General features: G+C 52.2%; 2 protein-coding genes across 3 annotated transcripts in view; both read right to left on the bottom strand.

Moving 5' to 3' along the window:
• ZNF609 (zinc finger protein 609) overlaps window positions 1–5,017 on the bottom strand; it is a 75,596-nt gene extending 70,579 nt beyond the window's left edge. Inside the window, exon 1 of one of the 2 annotated variants that reach the window (XM_080397109.1) lies at window positions 4,925–5,017. The gene's annotated coding sequence lies outside the window, so the exon portion shown is untranslated. Of the gene's footprint in view, window positions 1–2,200; window positions 2,966–4,924 lie in introns of those variants that run through there. The other variant, XM_080397108.1, reaches the window with a different exon arrangement.
• The window catches only part of TRIP4 (thyroid hormone receptor interactor 4), a 34,319-nt gene continuing 16,846 nt past the window's right edge, over window positions 4,870–22,342 (bottom strand). The window contains exons 12-13 of the mRNA XM_080397125.1: window positions 9,965–10,067; window positions 4,870–5,105 (exon numbers count right to left, since the gene is read on the bottom strand). Coding sequence (XP_080253251.1) covers window positions 5,038–5,105; window positions 9,965–10,067 — 171 coding nt within the window. The 3' untranslated portion in view covers window positions 4,870–5,037. The remainder of the gene's footprint in view (window positions 5,106–9,964; window positions 10,068–22,342) is intronic.

Raw genomic sequence — 22,342 nt, 5'->3', positions numbered from 1 at the left:
AGGGCTACAGACAGACAAACATCCCTTATTTGCAGGAGCTTCTCCCCAGGAAAGGAAGAACACTGTTCTCAGCATGCGCAGAGGACACTGTGATAGGATAACACGTGTATTAAGAGACACCTACGTGTGTAGACACTCACACATCAGCCCCTCCAGCTAACGAGCAGCCTAATGGCAACCCACAAAACACACAGACCCTCCACTGGAAACCAAGTCCAAGTGCCCAACTTGAAAAACGAAAGAAAGAAAATCCCTGTGTCCTGGCCATACTTTATTACAGATCATTACAACCTGCTTGATAATTAATTTCCTCTGGTGGCTCTAACTGGCTCACAGCCCTTGTCCTGAATGCGAGGCCAGTTTAGGTGAAACATTAAATCCTCATCCTTTCGCACCACTGAGACAGCTGTGCTCCCAGTGCTGCACATGTCTCCCTTCCTCAGTGAGCTCTACCCCACAGGGAGAGGAGAAAACCTTGCCGGATGAATGAGGGCATAAAAAGGCAAGGATTTCTGTTTTGAGACCGAAACAGCTTCAAAATAATAAATTATACATTATTTCTGGTCAAGAGCTAATCAATAAAATACACCAACTGGATTTTTTGAGTGCCATGCGTGTGTGGTCATGTACTGCCAACAAAGAGCTAGAAATGTGCAGCATAATCCGGTGCTGGAGTCATCGCACAAAGCGTGGCAATAGGTTTTCCTGAAGATGTCCAGGCACGGAAGGCTGCGAGCACCCACGCCGCCCCTGTGCATGCCGGAACCCAAAAGCCAGCTCTGATGCCGGCATCCTTAATTCTTCTGCAGGGAGTAAAAAGGATCGGTGAGTTCCTCGGCATGTGCCAGGACAAACGCGTGTCTTAACACCTCCTCCAAGGGAAAGGGCCTTCCCAGAAAGGGGGAAAAAGGAAAGGGAAAAAACCCGGCTGGAAGACGGAGGGGAGCCTGGCCTCGCTGAGCGGGCCGAGCCGGTGACCTTCCCGGCGCACGCCGGGCCCGAGCTCCACGGCAGGAGCGGTGCCCTCTCCGCTCCGTCCCGCTCGCGGGATCCAGCAGCCCTTACGGGACGCCCGACCGGCTCGGCCACGTTGTCACTGACCGTGTCGCCCCCGGGACCGGCCCCACCAGCAAGGGCTCCGGCGCGGCGGCTCGGCCGCTCGTCCTGTGGCACCGGGGCACCCGGCGGCCCCCCCGGTGGCAGCTGAAGGGGCCGGAGCCCGGAGCCCGCTCCGAGGGGCTGCGCCCGCCCCCCCGCCGCGCACGCACAGCCCGTGCTCCCCAAACACCTTTGGGAAAATGTGACCCCAGGAGTCCCCCGCGAGGGGCCGCGAACCCCCACGGCACCCCGAAAGGGCTGGGGTGCAGCACCCCGGGGGAAGCAGCCCGCCCGGGGCACCCCAGGCCCCTCACCTCCCAACCCTCCGTGCACAGACGGGGGAGCAAGAGGGGGCGACTCCCCGCCCCGGGCCACCGCTGCCCCCTCAGAAACGCATCCCGCGCCCAGCCACCCCCAGACCTGCCCCGGCGGTGACCCCGCACGCGGGGGATTCCCCCCCTGCAGCCGTGGGGGCTCCATAACCCCCCCACGCACCCGTGGCGGTGGGACACGCGGGGGCCCAGTCCCCCCCCCCCCGCGGCAGGGGGATCCGCACCCCACGCACACGGCGAGACCCCCGGGCACACAGCCAGGGCGGCGGGGGGGGCACAGCCGGGGAGACCCCCAGGCCCACCCGCTCCCTGGGTGCCCCCGGGCCTTCCCCCTGGCGCCGTAGCCGCGAGGAAGGTGACCCCCGCGGTGGCAGGGGGGTGACCCCGCACTTCTGGAGGGTACCCGACCCCCACAGGCGGGGAGGGGCTCTCCCCGACGGTCACAGGGGGGGCACACACCCCCGTCCCAACGGTCACGGAGCGACGCCCCCGGGACACGGCGCCGGCGCCCAGCCACGGGAGGGGGCCTAAACCAGCCGGGGGGGCTCGAAGGCCGCAGGGTGGGTCCCGGCCCCAACGGCCGCGGGGGAAGGCCCCACGGCCACGGCGGGGGGAACCCGAGCCGCAGCGCCGCGGCGGCAGCAACCACCCGGGCCCCACGGTCACGCGGGGTAGCGGGGCCAAGGCCCAACGGCCACGGGTGTCCCCGACCGGCGCCCCCCCCGCCCGCACACTCCGCCGGGGCGCCGCGGGGCTGGGCCCGCACTCACCCGGCTCCGCTCCCGTCCCGGGCGGCCCTAAGTCTCCTCCATGGGGCCGCCTGGCCGCTCCGCCGGCAGCTAGGGGCCGGCCGCCGGGGCCGCCATGCCACCCGCGCCTCGGGCCGCGCCGCGCCGCGCAGGCCGCGCCGGTGTCCGCCTGGCGGGGCGGGGCGGGAGGGCGCTCGGCTCCGCTCGGCTCCGCTCGGCTTGGCGGGGACGCGGCAGCCCGGAGCCGGAACCCGACCGGCGGCCGGAGCGGGGTGGCGCAGGCGCGGCGCAAAACCCGGACGGCGGAGTCCCGGAGCGGGAGGGCGGAGAACGCCGCCCCCGGCGGGCGGCAAACGCGGCGCCGCCCGCACAAAGGGGGCGCCGGCGCCCGACAGCCGCGGCCGGAAAACACGGAGACCGGATCGCGATCGGGAGCCGGGGCGCAGGAGCGGCGAACAAAGCCCGGAGCGGAGCAGTTCCCCCCCGAGAAGCCGGAACCGCCGCGGTGCCACCTCGGAAAGCGGGGGGGGGAAGCACGTTTCTGGGGGTATTTCACACGCTGCGGGGGGCCGTGTAAGACCCCGTTGCCCGGCCCGGGACAGGGTGAGCGACCCATCCTGGGAAGCAGTGCCCCGAGATGGGGAATTTGATGGGCATTGGTTGTGATGGGCAGGTCACGAGCCCCACAGTCCCTTTGTCCCACGGGGACAGTACAAGACCCCACTCTGTCACAGCCTTGTCCAAAGGCGCTGCGCTGCGCTCCTGGAGTGAGGAGCGGGAGCTGGAAACCCCAGCGCTGTGGCATGTGGAGCCCAGCCTGGGTGCACCCCCTGGGTGCTGAGCACATCCTCCCTGGGTGCTTCTCCACCCTGGGCGCCTGGTGTCCTGAGCATCCTGCTCATCCCAGGCCGTGCCGGTAAGGAGCAGGGCAGGGCAGCAGAGATATCAGTGACTTATTGTGAAAGACGTCCACCGCATAACCAGATGCTCCTTCTCCATGCACCTGTCTTCTGCCTGGAAGAGCATCTCCCCAGCCTTGGCCCCACAAGCGCTGCCTTTGGGCCAGCTGCTTAAGTGTCGATGCCTTCCACCTCCAGGAAAGATGCTCCAGGGAGCTGCAGGCAGCTCAGGCAAAGCAACCTCAGTGTCCTGCCTCTCCCACCCAGCCACCAAGGCCAAGTCCTCTACTGCCTCCTTCCCCCCACAGCACCAGGACCACAGGATGCCACCCCAAGTCCCCTGTCTCTCTCCAACTCCACTCCTATGGGCATCACTGACATTTCCCCTTGCTCTCAAAGCACACAGACCAAAGAAAGGAGGACCTCCACAATACTTGAAGAGAAAAACATGCCAGGAAGCCACCGGTGTCCCAGCACAGCAGAGTGGGACCACACTGGTGGGACACAAGTGACAGGACAGGCTGGTGGATGGGGGATGCAGCCAGAGGAAGAAGGAAGCCGCAGAAGCCCGTCTCCCTCTGCCGTGCCAAACAGCAGCTCCCATACCACAACCTCCATGCTGTGCCTGGGCGACTCAGAGTTGAAACACCCACAGAGGTTTTCCAAATGAGGAATGATGTGGGTGGGCATTGAATCCAGAGCCACCATTGCCAGCATCTCAGAGATCCCATAGGCAGCAAAAGGAATGAGAAGACAACACCCGGAGCAAAGGACAGTGCTAGCGGGATCATTTCCAGCGCTGCAGCATCCAGCTGCTGAGTTTCAGGGGGTGCAGGCAGCTGCCACGAAGGCTTCACACCCTCCTCCTCCTCCTCTCTGCTGGGGTAGTGACAGGAACAGAGGCAGAGGGCTGGGACAACCTGCAACCAGTGATCGCGTCAAGCAGCTGAGCCAGCAGCCCTGCTCTGCTCCCCACCATGTCCCTGAGCAGGAGGGGGGATGCTAGCGGTGCTCTGGGGTTGCTCTGTCCCCTCCGGAGCAGGGTGGGCTCCAGGGAATGAGGAGGAGCACTTAGACCACAACAAGGCAGAGCCTGGAGCAACATGGCAGGAAAGGCTCACAGCCCAGTGAACACAAATGTGTAATGAGCACAGACACAGCAATGCGGGGAGATGCTGAATATGAAGGATTAAAAAAAAAAAAAAAAAAAAAAGGAGAAATTAATCTTATTTATAAGGTAGGACAGGTTTTTAACTCCAGCACACAGCTGCTGGAGGGGGGGCTCAGCTTCGTGGGGTGGCTGCTGCTTTGATACAAATCAGGAGAGAAGGCTGGGCGCTTCCCGGTGATGGTGATGCCAAGAGTGCTCCTGTGAGCAGAAAGCCTCCGAGCAGGAACAGAGGCCACCTCTCGCCCCGAGTCCCCAGCTTTGGCAGGGCTCAGGCTCTCTGGCTGTTGGGAGCCATCCCTCTTGTCCCCCAGTTCCTTGCTCTTCTCCTGTGAGGCCATTGATGTGCCTGACCCCCTCCAGCCAAAAAGACCCTGAGGCACATTTTGGGGAGGGAGATGCTGCCAAAGCCAGGATGGAGCTACCTCCTGCCTGCAGAGATGGATGGAGCTGGGCTGGACGCTGCTGGCGAGCTCCCCTTGCCCGTCCTGGGATCTGGTGCTCACAGGAGATGTGGAGATGCCAGCGCTTGGTTGAATCCCATCCTGTCAAGCCCCATCTCCCACCCACCCTTGTCCACAGTGCATGACTTCCCGGGAAGCACAGGGCTGTTGGGCAAGAGCTCAGTGAAAACACATCTCTTTTAATGCTTTTGGAACACAATGGATAAAGCAATACCTAAAAACTGTGGGATCTGTCTTGCACCTGCTTTCCAGAGTTGAGGATCATCCTGGCACCCTTCTGTGTCAGTCAGGGTGTTTCCTGGGAACAAAGCGCTGCTCCCCCGAGGCTCACCCCATCGATTTCTGCTTCATTAACCCCTTCTTTGCTCCCTGATGGATCTTTGCATCCAGCTTCCCTGTAAAGAGGGGATTAGAAAAAAAAAAAAAAAAAAAAAAACACAACAAATTCTCATCACTCTTTATTTTTAAATGCTATTTGCAATGCAAATAAGCTGGAGGCAGCAAGGTCTCCTAGTTAGTGTGTTCCTGTCACATTCAATTATCATGCTTGAGGAGCCAGGCGTTTCCAGCCACCATGGCCTCCCTCTGCAGGCGTGACACCGGAGAGCCAGGGGCAAATATGTCCAACATGGCAAAGAGATGCTGAAGAGGGAGAAATTCAGCAAGGTGGAGAGTAAATTAACATCTAGTACTTGCCTGCCTGCCACTACCAGGGGGGAAACCGATCCCTTCGCTTGCCCGCAGGATGCATGTCAACACATTTGAAGGAGATGGGAGACCATCAAGGACCATGTTGCAGTCATGTTTCTTCACAGTGTGGCAGAAAGCTGGGCTTGGGGACAATAAACCCTCAGCTTGGGGATGCTGATGCAATGGGGCACACAATGTCATGGGGACCAACTGCTCAGTGCTGCCAAGTGCCAGGTTGGCGGCGTCCAAGGCCACCAACTGGGAGGGCCATGCTGCCTTTGCCACTGGGCAGTGCCTCTGGGAGCCCAGGTGCCCATGGCCAGCTGCTCCAGTGGGACCCAGAGAAAGCACTTGCCTCCCCTTGTCCTTCACAGCCCTTTGGTGGCTTTGCTGCCAGCTCCGCTTTCCTGCCTGGGAGAGGAGCAGGACACCAGAACACGAGATCTGGGAAACTCCTGTAGAAGAAGCCAAAAGCCAGGCACGGCAAGCAAGCCAGGAGGGAGATGTGCTGCCTCACAGGAGCATCCCTGTACCCCTCTCCCTGTCTGTAAAAAAGCAAGCGTGCTCCCGCTCTCCCAGGCAAAGCTCTCTCCTCCAAAAGGGAGAGGAAGAAAAGGAAAGTGACCTTAAGCAACACAGCACGGCAAAGACCCAGCCTCCCAGAGAAGCTCTGCTGTCAGCCAGCACAAGTCACCTCCTCTAATGCCATGTCTCCCTGGGAACTCGCCTCCCTGCTCCTGCTCCCCTGCATCTTCCCATCCTCCAAATGCCAGCCTCATCCTGCCTCTGTCTGTAGCTGAGAGCAGGGATGGGACTCCAACACAGACCCCATTCTGAGCTGGGGAGGGTGGCCCCAGTCCCTGGGGAGCATCTCTCGCACCCATTGGGAGGGACATGGGGGTCCGCTGTGGTCACACTATCAGGAAGGTAGGCAAGGGGATCAGAGTTTAATCCTAAGGAGATGGACAGACAAGAGCCCATCCCAGCAAAATCGCAGTGAGGTGGATGGAGCCAGAGCTGGCAGCACTTCATCCAGGTCCCTCAGCATTATCCCTCGGGGGGATCAATCCTGGTACCACCCTGTGGGTGAAGCACAGCCCATGTGGTCTCTGGGACCACTACATTCCTCCAACCCAGCTACAGCACACAGTAGATCTAATCCCTGGTGGAGACAAGAACCACTAGGCTCCAAACCAGTCCCACTTTGGCCACTGCTCCAAAAACTGCCAGTAAATGCTCATGTGCCATGAGAAGCAGGTGCTTGTCCAGAGAAAATGGCTCCAAACCAGCCAGAGACCACCACCTTCTCTTCAAACCAAGAAAACTTCTCGATTTCAGCCCAACGAAGAGCCTGACAATACTTTTCCCAGCAGAGGTAGGTTACAAAACAGCTTTGCTCAGGATGTCCCACCAGGACAAAACAGCCTCCCTGAAACCAGTCTTCCTCCTTCAGCTTGGGTTTTGGGCCAGCCTTCCTCCTGTCTGAGCCTGAGAAGGAAGGAAGTTCAATGCACCAAAACCATAACACGTGTGAAAAAAGACATGAGCAACAGTTTGCAAGTCACCATGCCATATATCCCTAAACTGAAACACAGCTACGGTCAGGCTGAAATTAGGAGCAGAAACACCAGTCCGCAGCCCATGGGACACAAAATGCTGTCTGCAAAATTTCTCCACCATCACAAATGAGAAAACTAAAACTGAGGCCAAGCAAAAGGGCAAAACAGGGCATTAATGGGAGCATCTGTTTTCAGACAGCGTTCTTGTCCTGTGCCGTAGTTAGGAGGTGGAGGAGATCCAACATCCCCTCTGCCACCCTCTGTGGGAGAAGACTTCTCCTACCTGCCTAAGGGTGGGGAAGAAGCCCCCTCCTTGCAGTGGCTGGAAACAGCAATGGGCACCCTACGTGGCTGAGCCAGGACAGCCAGACTGTCTGGAAGCAGTGTGTCAGACCACTGTGTCACCAAGCTGTGGGGTTTTTGGCAGGAGAAAGGCAGCAAGTTCACACTTTGCTCCATGCTCTGGTCCCCCATCACCAACACTGTGTCATCTCCAGGGCTAGAAGCTTCATATTTACCATGCCTGCCTGCTCCTCCTGGACCCCAAAAGTGATCAGAAGGCTCCTCTGCTCTGCCAGCTGGCAAACATAAAACACCACACAGGTAACCTTTAGGAAAAGGCTAAAAATAAGGCAACAGCCCCAGGGTCCCCTTCTTTTTCCACTCAATGATTTAAGGACTCTCATCTCACACTGTGACGTGTCCCTTCACCCTCTCCTTTACACTCTTCCAGCCATCGGCTGTTGAAGAGTGGCTTCTGAGCGATGCTTGAGGGAGGCTTCAGGGAAGCTTTGCCTGGATTCAAGGAAATCACCCCTGAGAACTGCCAGGAAGCTTTGTCCTCATGTGCTAAAACTAAGCAGGAATGTGTCTGGGGAAAGCCATGCTCCCAGATGCAACACAAACACAGTACTCATCCCTTCCACACAAACAATAACATAGCAGCAAAAATTGAGCTATGTTACTTCTTTTTTTCCCCTCCCCATGCTGCTAGAAACAACTAACTTGCAACAGAGAAGCATTCAGATGTCACTGTGGCAAGGTCCATGCTGTTATCTGGCAAGGAAAACCACTATGGCTTGGCTTCCCAACAAGACAAACTGGCATTTTGTCATGGTTTGAGCCAGGCTTCAAGAAGACCGGGGCAGCCGGTGAGCTCAGGTGGGGACATGAGCCAGCACCTTCCCCCTGCTCTGCTTCCAGCTTGGAGAATTAAGCTTTTGACTGCCTCAGATGTAATGCCAGCTCCTATTAAAACAGCGCCTTACTCCAATGAAAGGTCAAAGGCTTCCCTGCTCCTTCCCAAGGCTGTCACAAATATCACCCAGACAGACGATGTCCCCTCCGGGAGGTGAATATGCAACTCCACAGTCTCCCCTGCCGCTGCTCTCATGACAGCTCCTGTCGGGATGGAGGGCAGGAAAGGCAAGGCCAGCAGCAGGAGCGGGCAGCACAGCCAGCCGCCAGCACAGCCAGCTTCCTTCCAGGCTGTTAGACTGATCCTTCTCCAAGCAGGAAAGTGTCACAACACAAAGCAGACAATGTGACAGATGGGGAGGGGACTGGCAGCACCTGCACCCAGCGAGGCAGACAAGCAGAAGCTGGCTGCCCTGTGCTCACACCACACAGCAGCTTCCCCTTAGCCACCACCGGCTGAATGCAGGCAGATGTGGCAGTGAAGGGGCATGAGAGCACCTGTACAAGAGCAAGGAGAGGTTAAAACAAGGGGAAAAAAAAGAGGAAAAAAACCCGCAGCAGCTGCTCCAGCACGCCACAGCAATGAGGCTGTTCTACCGAAGCAAAGATGTTTGCATCCTAAATAACTCGGTGCAGCCCTGCCTGCTCACTGGCACACCGGGAAAGACCTGTCCCTGCAGGAAGACAGTGCCACTAGCAAGATCCAAGTGCTGCAGCTCACCAAGCACCGTTTGTCACCATTGGCTGAACACACCTCCCAGTTGTTGCTACAAAGGCTGTGAAGAAACCAAATCGTTTTGCCTTCTCAGTACCCCGGCAGGGCACAAATACCCCCAATACCCAGGAAGAGACTGAAGCCGTGGGAGAATGGTGCTTCTCTGAGCACAGATGGGGAAAAAAAAGCCCTCAAAAACAACAGAAAAAAATCCTACACTGTGCTTCAAAAGCCCTTACCTAACTGGTACTGAGAAATACTGCCACCCCTCTGCTACTAGATAACTACTCCTAGAGAACCACACTGCAAATGAGAAAGAAAACCCAGTCATCAGCTCTGCTAAACAAACAGCCAAGACTATTTTTGCTTATGCTGCTTTTAGACCATCAAATTAATTTTTCACATCCCCTGAAAGCGTGTACAGTGCCTTCCCCAGGCTGTGTGGTGGGGAGGCTGCTAATAAGGATGGAAGCTACTGCAGGCTCCCCAGCTGCTGCATCCCTCCTCCATCCTTTTTACAGCAGCGGGTAGGAATAACTGGCAGCCTGCAGAGGGGCTGGTGGCTCATAAAAGGGACTAACAACGCTGGCAAGCGGAGCACGGACAGATGCTGCGGTGGTTCCCTGCAACTCTGCCAGGACACCCCATCATGCTGGCCTACGGATGAAGAACATCCATCTGGCCCTGCAGCTCTTGCTGCTTCAAGTCCTCACCATCCTCACAGGCAAAAGGGTAATTTTGAACCACAGACAAGGAGCTAGCATGGGTCTGCCTGAGCATCACCGCACTGGCTCGTATCCTGACTCAGGCTGATGCCAGAAGCGGATCAGCTGCAGACACGAGCGCTCTTTGACTCCTGAGTGTTTGGAGAGGCAGGAAGAGGCATGTATTTAGAAGGAAGCAACATCTGGGGAAAGGGGAACCAAAGACAAAAAAAAATATTACAGATGTATTCAAGTCATTAAACAAACACCTACAGATCAAAGAGCACAGGGCAAAGGTTGCGAACTCATATGGCAAAGGCAAGCAGAGATGGTGATGAGAGCAGGCATGAAAGGCCAAGGGGGGCATCTGTGGAAACTTTACTACTTACAGATTTTGGGTTTTCCTTTGATGGGAAACTTCACAACCATCTCCTGGGGATTAGTGCAGATAAAGACAAATGGAGACCCAGACTCCTGGCTCAGATCCGGATACTGCAGAACACAGAGACACACAGAAAACAGAGTCAGGCGAACTGCCATGGATTTGGAAAGAGCTCGACAATCAGGAGCAGAGAAATCATTATTTAAGAGATGGGTTATATCTAGGCTGTAGCAGCTCAGACTAAACCCGTTCAAGAACTTTCAATGAAAAAACCCCAAACACCCATTGCAGCTTTGGATCTCAATCAGTGAGCCCCTCTCTAAGTCTCTTCTCATCATGCCTCTGCTAGAGCTTGCTCCCTTTTCGAATCTGCTCACCAAGCTGCTTCCCTGTGTGCTCCTTAATCCTTCTCAGCCCCCTTTAGCACCGACCTGTGTTTCACTGCCTAAAAGGTGTGGTTTCACACTTGCCTTAAGCTGATCTAAAGCACGAGGCATCAACAGAGAGGCGGCTGGGGATCCTGCCCTGCCAAGCTTGCCTTGCTTTGTGCTGGGACAAGCATGAGACCAATTTTCAGTCCAATGCATTCCCAGATTCAGCTGACCAGGGATGTAGGTACCCCCACTAAACCCCAGCCAGTCACAGGCAGCACACCAGCACCTCAACCGAAAGAGTTTGGCAAATCCAACAAAATGATGACCAGCGAAGGGTGGCCACCTCTTCTGTTGAAGCAGCTGTCCCAGCTACAGGTACTTCTACTACAGATACCCCACCTCTTCCCCACAAAGCTCAGTCCAAACACAAAGGCTTTGATATTTGGAGAATGGGCACCATCCTGCTGTGGGGGACACAGCCCTTGAGATTCCTCTGAATGTAAAGGGCAAGCAACAGAAAAATGCTTGCAACACACCAAGCTGATGGCTTGGAGAAGCCAGCCATCTCCACACAAGGCTGTCTGCAAACATGGAGTCTACAGAGAGATTTCACTGTGATGAAGACACAGGGGAATTTTAATAGGGAGAGAATAAACAGATTGTTTCTCTCATTAACCATGGGGAGAAAAAGGAGAGAAAAAAAACACTCAATGAGGGAAGTGCACCAAGGTCCTCTGGATGCAGCTCAGCCTCACTGGTGTTTAGAAGTGAAATGCAAGACTAATAAAAAAATGCATATGCCAACCATCACTTCAGATTCTCCATTAGCTACAATGCTGTGTTGACAGGGTCAGAGGTGACAGCATGCCATGAAGGTGCTCCAGCCCAGGAAACCCTGTTCAAACAGACTGCCAAAGTGGTTTTTTTTTCTTCCATGGGAAAAACTGCTGCCATTTTTTTTTTTTCCTTTTCTCCCCTGCCTTTCTCAAGCAGATCTGTCAAGGCTGCTGTAGGGGACAGGATGCCAGACCAGATGGAGCAGCGTGTCCTGGCAAATCCCCCATTTGTTACTAACAAATGACTCCTAGGCTGAGTGTTTGAAAAGCTCTTACTGACCTGCCAAGATGAGTTTGGTTTTGCCCTGGAACAGCTGGGCATGGAGAGGGAAGCAGGGAGCAACCCACCCTCCCTGTGCTGTAGCGGGGTTTGGCAGCATTGCCAGCAGTTAGGGGATATTTACAGAAGCCTGACACTAGGATTGGATCAACCGGAGAAAGCATTTCCAGCCCCTCTCATTTTACAACAACGTGTAAGAGCTGTTCACCGAGCAAGAGAGAGAGAGAGATGTACGTGCACTTAGCTGCTCTGTACAACACCCGCCCTGGAGGAGAAAGAGCCACACTGATCTGCATTGCACGCGGACACCCTGCTGTACCAATCTGGGGTTGGACAGGTTTCTTCCTCCTTTTTTTTTTTTTTTTTTGGCTGAGCCATGTTACTTGACTTGCTTCCACTGCTCCATGTCAATGCCAAGGATTTTCATTTCCCATTTGCAGGGAAGGAGGATCTTGGAAGGTTAGAAAAAGCCAACGTGAATATCCCCCACCAACGCCTGGTAAGTGCAAAATGCTGGCACTGCCTTATTGCTCTCAGCATCACGCAGGTGACTAGTGGCCGCTCTGCAGCCAGAGGACCTGACCTACTCTGCAGCTCCCACAATAGCACAGCCTCTGAAGGTCACACCATAAAGCAGTGGGGTGTAAGTCACCATCCAAATCTGGTCGCAGAGATAGTCCATCCCCACTCTACTACATACGGTTCAACCAGTGGCTTCTTCAACCAGGTTGTGTGTCTGGAACCAGTGTGCCATAGAGGTCTTGCTGCCTGGAGTACAGCTGCTTCCTGTATCTCCTCAGACACCATCTCCTAGGTGGACCTGGACATCACCATGTCCCCCCCACACACACACCTTACAATCCCCCATACAAGGAACATTCCCTTAACAGGCACCCTGGCATCAGCAGTAAAAGCAACAGTCAGGTTGGTTTCTCCACTGACAGCTTTCATCCAAAACCAGGATCAAACCTTCAGCTCCAAAAGCTTCCAGCTCAATCCAATCCCAAGGCTGAGGCGGATGCCACAGCTGTGACTTGGGTTTACACTTCCACACTGCAGCCTTTTATCTTTGCTCACAGGGTACATTTCTGTATGTGTGCCAAATCTGTTCACGTCTTGCATTTTAAAAGCCTTGGTCCTTCCTCTGGCATCTCACTCCTGGGAGGCAGGGAAGGAGCCTCTTATCAAGCTGCTACATTTAAGGCTCCCTATTGTAGGGAAACATCTTATCCCATCCTGGTAAACAACAAAAGCAGAATATTCCTGCCTGCCAGAGGTGAGAAAAAGCTGTAACCCTTTCCTCTGCCTAGAGACAAGATGCTCCCAGGTGGAGAGATGAGACTGAGCTCCCACAAGATGCTGAGCCAATCTAATGTCCAGGCTCCCCTCTTCCCCCAGTCCCTGCCACAAGTTAATTCTCCTCATTCACCTGCAGAAATTTAGGGAGTTTTTGGGTAAAGTCAGTTTTCTGCCAGGTTAATGGACCAAACTGCTCAAAGAAGGGTCCAGCGAAGCAGGTGAACAGCAGGAGTGTGTGGGCAGGGGCTGGTAGGAACAGAGACTCCTCTTGGAGAGCAGCAAAAAATTAGATGTGCCTGCTGCACCCTTGAAACCACTGCCTGCAAACTGAATAGAGAAACAGCCAGATATGATTTTGCCACACATCATGAGGACCATGACCACAGCCTCTCCCCAGCACACCTATAACTAGCTGCCAATATTTCACGTTTAGAAACCACCTCCATGGACCTTATTCCCTAGAGGTCACGGGAGCTGTTAGTATTTCCTTCCCAAAATTTGTTGTTATTTAGTCCCTTAAACAGTGCTTGCTCTTAATATCATGCATGACCACCATGAGCAACATCACCTTAGCCACCACCAACTGTATCTACGCTATCTGCTCTGGTCATAACAGGACCAAGACAGACAGCATCTGAATGGCAGCACTCCTCTACCTCTGTGGCTCTTTCTGCAGCTTAGCTAGGACATCGGTACCTACCTGCCCTGTGCCAAAGATGCCTCTCCTATTGGCAGCTACTCAGCTGGCTTCTGGTCTCAGCAGAGATGCTGCCACCAAAACACCAAACACGTTCTTGTCCCCATTACATTTTCCAAAGCTGCCCAAGTGTCTAACAAGTAAAAAACCTAATTTCTCAATGTTGCTGCTGTAAGACTTCAGTCAAATCACTCTACAATTTGCAACGTGGTAAGTTTAGCAGAGGGAGAACAAACTTACTCCCAACTGCTACACCCCACAAGACAGCAACCACTGTCTGAGACTTGTAGTAAAAGTCCAAAAGCCACATCTACTGAGCCAGAGAGAGAAGGCAGAGCATATCCCCAGTAAAGAGGATCTGCAACAGCAGTTTTTTAAATAAAAGGTCATCTTGGAGAGAAACACTCTCCCTCTCTACTGGAGACCAAGAATCAAAACCAGCCAGGAGTCTGATGGGAGATGTTCCTTCTTAATTTCAATGGCACTCATCATTATAATCTTGAGGGTGTAAATAAGACAGGTGCCAGTACTCCAGGTTTTGACACTGCCTCTACTAGGAAGCAAGTTAGCATTTAGGAGAAGATGGTTAAAAAGGCTTTCTACAACAAATATAGTCCAGAGGCCAGGTTGTCCCTGAAGAAGAAAACCCACCCTCCTCCAATCCTGCAGAGGAGCAGGAAAGCTTGAAGGAGAGGGCTTATGCAATATAACTATGGTGTAAAAAAAAAAAAAAGAATGATTCAGCCTCCTTTCAGACCTTCTGCCACCTTGTAGCAGGCTTGCAACGAGACAGTTTGGAGGACGGTGGGCTCCGTGGGCTGCGAACAGCAGGCACAGCTTACCAACTGCTGCTCCAGCCCACTGCTTCACACAGTCAAAAACCCCACGTATACTCTCCATACATTGGCATCCACGCAACCACCACCCTCCCTGCTCGACCCATCTCTGCGACCACGCTGGTTGGGCTCCAGTTTGCTGCTAACAGGTTTGTAAGACCCTAGCTGTGAAGAGATTAGCGGGGGGAGGCAGGGGGGAAGGCAGCTTAACACACAGAAAGAGCTCAAGGTTAAATGTAGCATCTGAGTACAAGCTGGAAAAGGGAGCTGAGCACTGAGCTCCTCCAAAAACTGGCCATCAGACCCACCCTCACATTCACCCTGACTCTGGAGCTAGCGCTTTGAACATATATTAAGTGGCTATCAGATGTCCCCAACAGCAACCCCAAGCAAGCTGCAAGCAGGGATAATTGCTAATGAATGTTCCCTACACTTTGTTTTCACTATCCCTCATCTCCCATCACCAGCTCATCACCACCAGAAATAGCAGCAGGGCTGTCGGTCTCCACAGCCCACAGCAAAAGAGCAAAGGAGGGGACAAGCCAGCCTGGAGCCAAGAGAGACACAAACTCACCTTCTCTGACACTTGAGAAAAACAAAAAGTCCTGCTAATTCCCCCCACTCCAAATCTGTTAAAGTAAGTATTTTTGTTTTTCTGGTTTGGGTAAAGCCTGCAGCAGGATGCAGGGGCCATGCAGGCTTGCCCAGCATTGCTGGTAACAATGCAGAGCTCAGGACCCTTAGCTTGTCCCAATTCTGTCTCAGCAGTAGAAAAAAAAACAACACAGACAAGGGCTGTCCTGAGCCCCTTGATTTCTTCACCCCTCCCCAATAAGCCATGTTCACATGAACCAAAGGCAGGGGAACTGAAAGAGCCGAAGCAAAACATGCCGGGAGGGAGCCAAACCATCACTAACAAGATGAGCTCTGCTCTGGTGCATCCAAGGAAGGAACAAAGGCACCACATGCAACGGAGCAGCAGCTCCTCGCAGCACAAAGCCAAAACACTCCCCAGCAGCTTCGTTAACGACCTTTCAAGAGCATCTTTTGCTCTCATTAAGGTCTCCAGACACAAAAGGAGACAAGTAAATGCAGTGCAAGAGACCAAATGCTAACACCGGCTGGGAATGGCCCTGGCGTTTTATACATGCTGGCCTACAGAGCCCTGCAATGCAGCCTGAGCTCTCCTCTGCTCTTCTTGCCCATTGAGCGTGCGAGTGCACAGCCCCAGTGCGCATCTCGGTTAGCCAGAGTGTGGCAGAGAATTGCACGCTGGAACCTGTAGTCCTCTGTTGGGTCACCACCATCCTCTCCATCTTAGAGCTGCCAGGGTGGTGGCCTTGGGGCATGGGCACCGAATGGCAAGGAGGTGGTAGAGATGTTCTGCAAGGTTAATAATGGAAAGGGTTGAATCATTTTCCTGGCATGTCTCCTCAGTGAACAACAGGGGAAATACAGCTCACTGCCAGGCAGCACTGGGCCAGGACACCAGCTCCAGCCTTCACTTCCCCACTGCTCTCCAAGACCTTCGAAATAAAAGAGGCAGCACTGGAAAGCAATGCTGTCTGGAAAGAATAAAAGCAAGCAGAGCCCATGTGTTGGCAAGAGAGCTCACCGTAAAATGCATTCAAAGGGAAAAAAAAATAATCTTGGCACAGACTGCGTCCCCTCTGAAAGAGCAGGGCTGCTGTAACAAGCAGTGGCAATAAATCAGCTTTCTCCAGCAGGCAAAAACATGCACTAGGCTCTTCCCCAGGCGTTACGAGAAGCCCCAGGGCCATGTGCAAAGGAGAGGAGTGGGATGAGAGGCATCCCCCTGGGAGCCAGGCACAACTTCCTTCACCCCGTTTTCTCAGTGATTTGTGGGAAAGGCTGATCCACTCTTCTTTCATGCCTCATAAGCTTCATAGCTGTCAGACCAACATAACAGGTAATTAACTACTAAACAGCCATTTTCTCCTCCTCTCCGGAGGGAAATTGCTCACCATCCAGCTAGAAAATGTTTCTTTAGTGGTTTGCAAAAGGGAAAAGAAAGTCAAGAGTTTCTGGTGAGCAACAGGGGTGCCACAGCCAAAGAGGGGCATTTGCAGCAATGCCAGTCACACAGATACAGGGAAACAGGAAAAATGGAGCCATCAAAAATTAGAAAGATGATGATTATCCAGTTGTGGGCATCGGGCAAGCTCCCTGATTCCAGTTCCGGCACCACCAGTAGTAACCCTGGTTCCTACCCGCAGCTACCCCACAGACCTGCTGGGATATAGCTACAGCCAAAATTGATCCAGTGCTTGGAGCTCAGTTACTGGCTCTGTGGTCCATCTGCAGGTAGGAGTTACTTCATATCAAAAGGAAAAAAAAAAAGTTCTATTCCTCTCCCAGTCTGCAGGAGCAGCCTTCAGGAACCACTGTGCCTAAGCCACATCCGTCCTTGTTGCTTTTCCAAGGAGAGTGGTGTTGAAGCATCGTTTCCCCATCTGTTGTTCTAACAGTGGTAGTCTACATCGCCTGTTTACAAGTACATCCACTTTTGGGGATTATCTAGCCAATTTTTCCAACTCGACCTTCACCCTGAAGTGCTCCGGAGCACATTCAAACCAAAGGTGACACCCAACTGGCAACAGAAGCCATCACCTGAGCCAGGAAATCCAGGTTTGCCGCTGTTCTGTGTCACCTTCTCCTGATTCAGACCCCCGGTTTTGTGAAGAGCCTGCAGAGCACCAAGTGCCTCACTTCAACATTTGATCTCCCCTCATGACATGGTCTTCCATCACACTTTCAAATTCAAGCATGCTTTCAAGCATCACCTTTTAAGGACCCATTCCCTCTGCCTTAGCACAGGCCAGTCAGCCTTTTGCCCGTGAAAAACATAACTTTTTCCTAAACAGAAATCCCAAAGCAGATTCAACTTTCTAGAAATGCCAAATTTTCTAGCCTGAGGCAGAAACATGTGAACATGCACCCGAGAAACTCTACACACTGCCCTCGGCCCCAGAAGACCACATGGATGCAGATAAACCACTCCACAGAGGCTGAGTCGGTGAGTTAGAAAAGCAATATGCATCAACATTCAATCCGAATCAACAGAACAGGCAAAAAGAATAAAAGCAGGATCACAAAGAAACACAAACAAAAGCCGGCAGCCAAACTTTTGTTTGAAAGCCTGTCAGGTCTAGACTGCAACGCGTGAGGAAGGAACAGCTCGAAACCACAGCTGCTAATGGTTATGGATTTGGCAATCAAAATGTCTTTGTTAAAAAAAAAAAAAAAAGTTAACTGCCTTACTATTGAGGTTACAAACCGCAGCCTTGATGCATTGTTGCAGTCAACATCCTCCCTGCTGTTTTTGAGAGCTTACATCTGCTGCCTGGCAGATCATGTGCTGGCATAGGCTCCCTTTGAGAGGATGCACAAGGAATTTTGCTAGCCTGCCTTCCTTTCCCCTTCTTCCCACATGATGCCTGTCAGTCCTTGCCTGCTCTGCCCCTTGCACACTTAGCTGGTACACAATCAGATCCAGACACAGCAGGCTGGGATCGCCACAGGATCCTTCCCCCAGCCAGTCGGATCCATCTGGTGGGTATTCTCCACATCCCAGCCTTGAGCCCAGCTCTCATCGTGTTCCTACACCACAAACTGTACTTGGATTCAAAGGGCAGGGGAAGCAATAAAAATGTAGTAAGTAATAACAGGACTTTGAAATGTAGATTTAATATTCAAACTTGTGCTAGTGTACTCAGATTTTAAAACACTCAGCATTCTGCCAGGGCTCGAGTCTGCAGAGAGACCCAGAGGACTCAGTGATGCCAGCAAACACTAGGCACACTGCACCCCCCCTGCTCTTCCTGAACTGGCATCACAGGACTTACAGCCACCAACACCCTTCTGTGGCTCAAATCCCAGCCTGAGAAAACACCTGCCCACGGTAAACCCTGGAAGCAGGGCGAGAAGGGCTTGAGACATTTATAGAGTGCCTGACAACCGTCGGGGGGAAACTGGGTGGACTTGGAAAAATGCTCAGTAGTGTACTAGGCTCAGCTGAAAAAGCAGTTTTCATTCTGCTGTACCAAGGGACAGCAGAGGCAGGCCTAACCTCTGCTGCAAAGCAGCCCCACTGCCCACGCTGTCTGACAAGGCCTGGCAAGGAGGAGGGAAGAGGCAATGGGGAGGAGGAGACCAGGGGAAACCAGGGCACCTGCTTCTAGTTCAAGCAGCTCACAGTGCCTGCACCCTGCCAGATACAGTCAGACAGCTTCAATCAGCTTCATAAAGTCCTTTCATAGACCAAGACTTGCAAAGCAAAGGGGTAAAATAGCACAGCCGAGCACAGCAGGTGACGGAGATCAACTGAACTTTGGAAAAAACCTAACTCTGGTGAACCCAGCCTTGTGCAGATAAGGCATCTGCATGCCTGCCCTGGTTTACTTCGGCAGCCACCACCCCCCACACAGACCCTTGCTGCTACTCCCCAAGGAGGCATGATGCTGTTGGCTGCTTCCAGCTGTTGATTCAATCCCACCAGCGTGATGGGTTTTCTCACAGCCCAACGTGTGGCAGAGCCAGGATACGCATCTGAGCGACCGGTCTGTTCGGGGTTATGAAATCGATGACATGCTGATGAAAGCTTAAGCAAGCACAGTCCTTCAGCATTCATACATTTACCGCAGTGGTTGTATTTTATAGCTTCCAGCTCCCCCATCATTTGGGGTCACCACCTAAAGGGTGGTCAAGGCTCAACCTGGTGGAGCTACAACTGGACAGAGAGGGTATGGGGCACCTGAGCAGCAGCTCAAGGTCAGTTTTACCTAACCCTCAGTTTCAAGATTAAATAAAAACCCAAACACCAAGAAGGCAGCAAGTATCAGTGACCACATCTGAAAGAAGAGAAAAAGAACCCCTGACTGGTTTGCTCAAATGGTAGCAGAGGCTAAGTCCACAGTCATCATTAATTAAGTCATATGCTTCAGCCTTGGCTTGTTTTTTTCCCCAGGGTCTAGGAAACCAGAGGAGAGGGCAAGCTAGCCTCTATCATTCGATTTCTTTGGCATGTTAATGCATTCCTAAATTAATCATCATCAAGTGACAATCTCTCCTTCATCTTAACAGACTGAGCAGTGGCCTCAGTAAACCTGCTGGCTTATGTAAGTCAGCTGGAGCCTTAGAAGAGTCTCTGATGAAAACCATAGCACTTCACATAAGGAAAAAATCCCCAGACTCTTACCGTCTATAATCCAAACCAGCTGCATGCCTGCTCTGCTGTGCTCCTAGAACCACGAACCAAGGGGGCTTTATGCGGTAAGAAACCGAATAAAGAGCTGCATCACCCATAGGTCCCTGCAAGCCAGACTAATGCCTAGTACCACTTGATCTGGCATCAGGCTACACGCAAAAGACAAATTCAGCTAAGGAGAATTCAAGAACCTCTAAAGTTCAAAGACTTTTCATCAGCTGCAATCATTAACAGCCACGTAGATTGCTGCAGAAGGAAGCATATCTGATCTAGCCTTCAAAACCCTGCTAAAAATCATTCATCGGTTGAGGTGCAGTAAGTAAGCCTCAGGAATGAAAAGGTAAATATCCCACGGGGGGGGGGGGGGGGGGGGGGGGGGGGCGGGGAGCAAAGGTGCCAGTAAAGCCACAGCACTGCACAAACAAGCATTTGTCTTGCTCCAAGCCTAGACTAGGAAACCTATACTTTAGGGAGAAGGTCCTCACAAAAACTCTCTACATATTTATACTGTTGTTCGAAGTACACATCAAAGTATATGTTTGTGTTTCTCCCTCTCATTAACTTCTTTCTTAGGAAATTATTACCAAGGGGCTATTGTCCCTTTATTTGGAGATAATCTAAACAGGCACCTTCTGGAGTCTAAATATAGAAAATTTCTACCCTTATTCCTCACTCCTATTTGAGAATTTAAAGCGAGTCCTTTATGTATGCTTGGCACCTGAGTCTCTTTTGGTTTTTTTGCTGTTATTTTCACTGGGGAGGGAAGAGGAGGGCAAGAGATTAAATGCAAATTTCCTGAGAGGGAAAAATGGAGCCTATTTAAATGATAGTTGCAATCTCATGGCACAAAAATAGCTTAGACATGCTCCCTTGTGCAGATTTAGGACATTAAGTGATCACCTAGAAATGAAAAATAAACACTTTACTCCCGTCAAACATAATTATCCAATATTTCAGCCCGAGATAATAGCTACATCTAGATATTGGCATGTGTGCATGCTTGCATTCAAAGTAAGTCCAAACACACCTATCAACTACTAAAATAGCAGCAGCGGAAATGTTCTTTTTTCCAGTTAAAGTAATAGTCTCTCAGATCAAAGTCATTAGCAAAATGAACATGGACTTCAGAGCACATTAAAACAGCATAAATGTAAATACTTCCCTGCTTACTTTAGACTCTTGCCAAGCCCTGCCTGCACCATCCCATGTTTCCCCAGTGAGCACTGCTGAAGTCACCGACACCTCATGCAGGAAAAGAAAGGCAGCTCCTTGCTCTGCTCAAGGTGTTGGTGACGTCAGCCCCAGAGCAAGGAAAAGCCGCCGTCAACGCTCAAATCTCAACAGGGGGAAAAAAGTTTCCAGGTCACCTTTAGCGCCGAAATGCATAACAAAGCAATCATTCTGGTCTCAACCAAGGCTTTTTGGGTGGCTGCCATGAAGAGAAGGAAATGAGCCCAGAACACGCTCTGAGGAGGTGCAAGATGCGCAAAGCTCAACTGGAAATACTGAGATTTAAGAGCCACACAGAGGGATCTCCTGGCAGCAACCAACCACCCGCTCTGAGCAGCAGGGCTGAATTCAGAAAGCAGCTTTTCCTTCAGTCCCCTGTGAACAAAGCAGGTGACACTCTATACCTGGGGTGGAGTTTTCTACCTGACAATAACTTCTGCTCCTAGGCCAGCTTCAGTCCAAAGATCACAGCTTTGAGCAGTAAAGTTAGGTGTAAATAACCTCTGCCAGGGAAGCACTGCTTTATTTTCCATGTGGAAAAGAGACCCAGAGGAATGGATTTAACTAGTTCATGAAGTAGCACAGCTGGGATTAGGGCAATGTCATCTGATGTGATGCTGATTTTAATCACAAGGACATCTCTTCTCTGCTCTTCCTCTGCTCCCCACCAGCTACTGCACACAAGATCCTGTACTGCCATCACTTCTCACACAGCCCTGAAGATCTGCAAACCACTTCAATAACATCAGTTGGGTTTCAAATATTTTATGTAGGGCAGAGCTGCAAGACTGACCCCTCTGAAGGGGTTATGCAAGGCCAGACTTACATGTCTGATTATAATGCAGATAAATAACCAGTCCCTAATGATAACGCAAGCTCTTGGGGCAGGGACTTGGTCCAAGTCTGTTGGTGCAGCATCCAACAAAATTGACCATCACTACTTGATCTTGTTTTTATTGAGCACAATTTTATATATATATATATATATATATAAAAGTTAAATGAGGATAATGATAGAAAAATACCAACAGGGTGCCACTAACATCTTCATTAGCAACCTGAGAGAGGATGCAAATAGCAACGGAATTAAATCTGCAGATGATGCTGAATAGGGAGTGGGTGACAGCATCAAAAGGACTGAGGAGGGACATACCAGGAAGAGTCTCCCTTGCCTACAGGAACAAATGGTCACAAGAGTCAAAACAATCTTCCATGGCTGCTGGAAAAGGCAGGACCACCACCAAAAGACAATAAGCAAGACAGAGAACCATTTCATCTTTGGGTGGTGGGTGTAATCTGTAAATGTGGATTGCCCTGCTCTTCTGACATGATTTCTTCTGGAAAATGCAGAAGCTTCAAATACAAGTTGGTGAAGAGGGTCAAAGCACAGAGCCCAAAAAATGCTCTGCAGTGGCTTAGTCTCCAAGAGGTCTCTGCTGCTGTATCACACTACCTCGCTTGCTAACGTATTGCAGATCTTTAGAGAACAGTCAATGTTTTTTGCACACAATAAGTGGCTAAACCACATCATCTTCCCTTCCCTCTCCCCCTGAAGCTAGAAGGAGTCTTTGTACACTGAGCAATGGCTGGATTACACTGCTGACAA

The sequence above is a fragment of the Falco punctatus genome, assembly GCF_963210335.1.
Source record: "Falco punctatus genome assembly, chromosome: 7".
NCBI classification, from domain to species: Eukaryota; Metazoa; Chordata; class Aves; order Falconiformes; family Falconidae; genus Falco; species Falco punctatus.
This window is presented reverse-complemented; position numbering and strand designations above follow the sequence as displayed.